General features: G+C 36.5%; 1 protein-coding gene across 1 annotated transcript; it reads right to left on the reverse strand.

Annotated features, from left to right (window-relative positions):
• Positions 1–5,415: 5,415 nt before the first annotated feature.
• Positions 5,416–5,661, reverse strand: ctxn2 (cortexin 2). The gene has a single exon (XM_088922386.1). The coding sequence runs from the start codon at positions 5,659–5,661 to the stop codon at positions 5,416–5,418; it is 246 nt and encodes an 81-aa protein (XP_088778512.1).
• Between the last annotated feature and the right edge of the window lie 348 nt (positions 5,662–6,009).

Genomic DNA, 6,009 nt, shown 5'->3' on the forward strand with positions numbered 1-6,009 from the left:
GGACCCTGATAATTTCTTTGTTTAGAATATTGAACACTAGAGGACAACTCGTTTTACAGTTCAGCAACTTGAAGGTGTAATATAATTAAAGTTGATACCTCAGATTGGAATTCATTTGAATAGTGCCACCTTAGTTTTATTCCTATTTTTTAACTGGACAGTTGACTGCGATGAACTGGTGTCCTGTCCCGGGTGTATCCTGCCTTGTGCCCGTTGCTTGGTGGGATAGGCTCCTGTTCCCCTGCGACCCTGAATTGGATGAGATGTTTAGAGAATGGATGGATAGAATTTCTTGTTGCCTGTCTTCTAAACTTCTGCTTTAATGTGCAATTCTTGGGCTCAGCTGAATATGCTATTGAGTAGAACTCACCAGCTCTATTTATACCATCCATGTGTCGGGACAAAAGATTTTTAAGAAGCCCATTGGCTCAATCTTTCATTAAAAAAGTCAGACATGGTTTGGCCAGAGTAACCAAGCTGCATTAAAAGGGGCATTTAGGGGTTGCTTAATGATTAACGAAATCATAAATACCAAGGAAAAACTAGCATTTTACCAGGAATCTGAGCTTACTGTTACTTGTCCAAACTGTATGTTGTTACACGTTTCATACTGTGTAGAAAATTACCCGTCAGGGTGTAATATGTTCAGGCACTTTTAAAGATGTCTGTGGGTTTAGGAACTAACACCTCTCTGGTATTAGTTTCTAAGCCCCCAGTCAGGAAGGATACAGATTTACTGAGCTATTTTCGATCTGATCAGTATAATATACTGTCTCCAACCCTGGTCCTAGAGACCCTCCACCCAGTAAATGCTATACTGTAGGTCACCCATTTATAAATACTGGCAACATACAGTATATCAACTACTGATGAATCCAGCAAGTAATCTGTTCAATTAAGAGAACGCTGGTCCTTGATGGCTGAACAGTATTCAGATTTACATCCTAAATAATCCATAAATTATTGAATTTAACAAATCACCTGTTGAATTTAATATAGAAAGTTCCATGTCTTAAGAAACTGGTGTTCTAATGGTGACCTATAGAACTGGTTGCTGGATTTCGACTCTTCAGGACTAGGGTTTGGAGACCCCTGGTATGCAGCAGTTCTGTAAGAGCTCTGTTATTTTCAGATTATGAACATATACATGTATAGAACAAAGAAAGGAAATATACATTTTCAGAGTTCTGTCAGTTTTTATCTTGGGTATGAAAAGTTGTCATTTTTGTCTAATATGTAGTGCATGTCCGAGAGTGCTTTATTTTACAAGTGTCTCGTTTTACTACTGTTGTTATTGCTCTGCCAGGCTTTCTTTTGAGCAATGTTTTTGCCGACTCAAATGTTGTAAAAACTCGGAATTTAAATGACTTTAACCGTCCTGTAAACTCCTTTCATGTGAGGTATTTGTGAAAGTTAATATGATACCGCGATTAATGGTGAGAACATGCCCTAGAGGATTTGTTTTTAAGACACATGACTTTTTTAAAAAGGTCATTGACTGAATGCTTCTGTATTCTGCAATAAATTACTTCGCTTTAACACTTCCTTGTTAAAAAAGGATAATCCTTAGATGCATATATAAGTGTTAAAAACAACTTACCGGATGACCTTCAAAGCCTTTTCAAAAGAATTGTTACAACACAGACAAATTCTGTCATTTATCTATGAATTACTGCCTGGATAGAATGGAATTTTCAGCAAGATGTGATGCTGAAAGAATCCTTCCAGGGTCTCTGTGAATAAATGTTTCGCCAGACTTCATCTGTGAGACTCCAAATATCTGTCCATCCATTTTCTAACCACTTCTTCCAATGAAAGGTTGTGGGGAGCTGGAGCCTATCCTGGCAAGCAACAGGTACAGGACAGAGTACGTCCTGGACAGGATGCCCGTCCATCACAAGGCAGACACACAGACACAAACACAGACATGCACTCATGGGCCAATTTTTCCAGAAGCCAATTAAACTACCAGCACATCTTTGGACTTTGGAAAGAAACCAGAGCACCTGGAGGAAACCCACACAAACAAAGGGAAAACATACAAACTCAACGCAGACAGAACCCCACGAATTAAACCCAGGGCCCCAGCACTGAGAGGCAGCAATGTTAACCACTGCGACTTTTGTTGCCAAAGTTAAAGGCTTTCTATGCAAGTGCTGCAGATAGAGACCAAAGGCTTTTCTCTACCTCTCCAAATTGTGCATTATCGGCTTACATCCTCGTCATCATTTATCCCCTAATGACTAATAATACTGGAGATTAGCTTAATTTCTGGAGTTCCAAAGAATGTCTTGTAGATAATTTTTTAATAGTACATTTGTCAAGAATCAAACAGATAAAAGCACAAGGAGGGAGACTTTTTATTAGACAACATGTATACAAGTTCACAGTGACTGTTGTCTCCTCCTGCACTGTTCAAGGACAAGGGGAAGAGATAGGGATCCTAGATTAGACGTCGCACATACAGCACACTTTTAACAGAGCAGTCCGTGAAAACGGTTTTGTAACATTTCTATATAAAGGCACATTTATCAATTCTGGTTTACAGTAAGGCAAATCCACACCCTTTCAAAGTAGTTGCATACTTGCTTTATAATGATACACTTTCTCAACCCTTTTTTCAGGCTAAATTGGAGGAAAATGAGTCAACACGAAAGCTGATGGATTTTCTGCTATTATTAGCATTCGGGCCTTTATTTCTGCCAATACAGCAGAGACAAATCCCTTTCTTAACTCTGTGAACCAGCTTTGTAGAGTTGAAAGAGCATCTTCGTGTTTGTTTTTTTTGTGGTAGTTTAGTCTCTGTTTGTAAATTAACATTCATAAAGGGCTGTTTTGTCAGACTGAAGAGTGCTGCCTCGGATCAGTCTCTGTAAATGAGTTTAACCCCTGGAGGCCTTCTCCATCTGCAAAGAGTCTCTCCAGGGCATAAACTCTTGCTATCAGATGGATAAAACAAGACAACGGAATTATATTAATCTTTGTTTTTTTGTACCTTAACTATTATTTAGATCGATGTGTGGGGTTTTCCTATCCATCTTAGCTGTTTGTAGAAATACACGGAAAAAATGAAGAGCTTATGTAGCTTCTGTCAAAGATTCACAGAAAGATTGATGCCCTAAAGAAAACTTTTGCAGCTGAATTTAACTGGAAATTAAGTGCCTTTGGCAATGCTGTAGAATACAATGCTTCTACATATATGTATATTTTAAATAAGTGAATGAATATACATAAAAAACTGTTCTAATCCTTTGTTCTTTGTTATATAACACAGAGCAAAACATTTTTTATAGTGATTATATAGACTATATATTATAGTCTAGTGAAGTTTTCCAAGCTTGAAATCATCTAGTGATTGTAATGGATTTTTCTATTTATTTCTTCCAAAACTTCAAATTTCACATTGGCCCCGATCTAAACCTGTGTTGCCAAAAGTGCTTGAAGCTTTCCAGGTATAGTGGCACAGGAAAAGACAATTGTTACTTGACAAAAAAACCAGAGTACATCATCAATCACAACAGCAGCTTCTCCTGCAATTAAAAAAAAAACTATCAAAATCTTATTTGGAACCACTTTTTATGGTTATGTATTGTTATGTATGGTAATGTTATGTTTCAAAACGCCTTTTTTGATAAATGTCCATTGTTGAAAAATTTGGCAACTTAGACATTTTTCAGATCTTAACATTGTACGGTAGGATTCAGCATTTCAATACTTGTGCTCCTGAGTAATTAATGGCTGTATTAAGATTAACCAAAATCAGTGTGTTTAAGGTAGTAGTACTATAGCAGTTATACACTAGTGCACGTCTTCTGTTTGTTGTCATATGGGCTCAGTTAATATCCTTGGCATTAAGCAGATGCAGGTTGATCATTAAAAATCCTGAGGTTGAAACCAACTAGATTAGTATGAATGAATCACATTTCAGAGATTCTTACTGTAGTCACAGATATGTCATTCTCAATGACACATCTGTTGCTTAACTGCAGTATTTTATAACAGTGACTTTTGTTAGTGCATCACATATTTGAGTTTTCACATGAGTGAAGACATAAATAATTCTAATATGGTCTTGTTGATACTAATATCAACTTCATAAATACCTTTGTGCCACATTACTTTACTATGGTTCATTACATCAAATGTGCTTTAGAGTTTCTTTAAATTTTATATATTCAGTGTTCTTTGATATAATAGCGGTGCTGTTTTAAGTGTTCTTAAAGACCCTTGTTTGTGATGTAATTGTACAGTTTATCCCTTTTTCAATTAGTGGGTGACTTTAGGAACTCGTTTGGAGTAATGTTTTAGTCTATCTGTGGGGGAGCTCAGCCTGATAGCACACTGTGTGTTGTGCAAAAAGCATGCTGGAATCTCCTATTGTATCACATACTTTGAAAGCTTTTTGGCTTAAAACAACATACACTACAGTATTACCGTAACACTGTAAAAGCTTAAATTGAAAAAGTACCAAGTGGCAATGTAAATATGTTTTAAATATAAGCAAAGAGTTTTGCAAAACTATGTGGCATTTATTTGGATTATGAAAAAGTAAAGTAAATTCTGAACTGAAGAAAAACATTTCGAGGCTTGTTCTAACAGTGATAGAATACCTTCTTTTTTGTCAAGCTGAGTAAGAAAAACATTGTGAATGGCTTGCTCGTAGTTCTTAATGATTCTGAATGACCAAGCAATTTTGTAGATATTCATTAGGTTCAGGGATAGTTTTTTATCTCTCTGCCGGATGCTTTCTAACACTAATAGTGAGCACCTCATTAACCTCTTAAATACACATTACTTGTTCTGCAGAGAAAAGAACTGTAAATAAATGTACAGTATGTAGATGGTTATTTTAGAGGCCAAGTCAAGCAGAAGCATTGAGAGAACATTAAATCCCATTTGACATTGTTTAGATTACGATGAGATTATGATGTTATAAGTACACAGCGCATTCAGCAGGTAACAAACAACAGTTAACTCTTTTTAAAGCAATTACAGTTTTGGCTCCATTGACTCTAGATGATCCTTAAAAAAACACAGTGAACAAGAAGATTTGGTGAGCACAATAGCAAACGTAAAGAACTCTCAGAATATTCCTACACCATTCTTTAGTTCAATCAATTCTTTTCCGACATTCTTTCTTTGATATAAAGCCATCGTTTTCCCTGAGACTATAACTTCTCCCTTGGTTCAATGCATATCAAGTTACATTTCTACAGAATAATTACTGTAATCTCCCTGGACTTAAAGCAGTAATAAAGGACATACATCACACTGATTGTATTTATATAGATAAACGGGTAGAGAGGACGCTCTAGTAGGACGCTTACAGTGCATAATAAGCCATAATGAATCTTCAGCAAGTGAAAGTACTGGAAAATACATAAATCCGTGGGCCACTTTTTGAGTCTGGTGGGGTCAGGCTAGGGCATATTCGAATGTCCCTTTTTCTATTCCCTCAACACCGTCTGCCCATGTAGAAGATGGCATGCTGCTGTAAGGATCTAACAAAATCCTGAAACACCTCACAATCAGCAATCCCAGGAATATGAGCAACATTCCCACAAATGCGAAAGCTGTTTTCTGTTCCAGGGTCAAAGAATACGTCATTAACTCATTTTCATTCGATGCAGCCAGGGAGTGGTTGAAATGGATGTTACACATGGTGAGAGCAGAGCTTCTTCATTCTGCAGATACTGGGCACAGCTGTGGTTTACTTGCAGAAATCTGAAAGAGAAAGACAGGACCGTATTTCAGCTCTCATTGATAATGACGTTCTGATGAGACAAATGTTACTTAAAGCCATAGAATTATACTTCAACCTGGAGGATCTACAAATCCAGCCTCTTTGCATCTTTCAAAATGTAACTTTTTATAAGTTTTTATTTATTTTATTAAAAATGCTATGTTAGAGAATGAGCTGAGAAATGCTTGGTGCTACTTTTTATGATTCTGTAGAGAAAGAAATTGCAATATACTTTTATTTGTGTATGAGCTATAAAAATACTAAAA

Source organism: Atractosteus spatula, chromosome 7 (assembly GCF_055471065.1).
Source record: "Atractosteus spatula isolate fAtrSpa1 chromosome 7, fAtrSpa1.hap1, whole genome shotgun sequence".
Lineage (NCBI taxonomy): Eukaryota > Metazoa > Chordata > Actinopteri > Semionotiformes > Lepisosteidae > Atractosteus > Atractosteus spatula.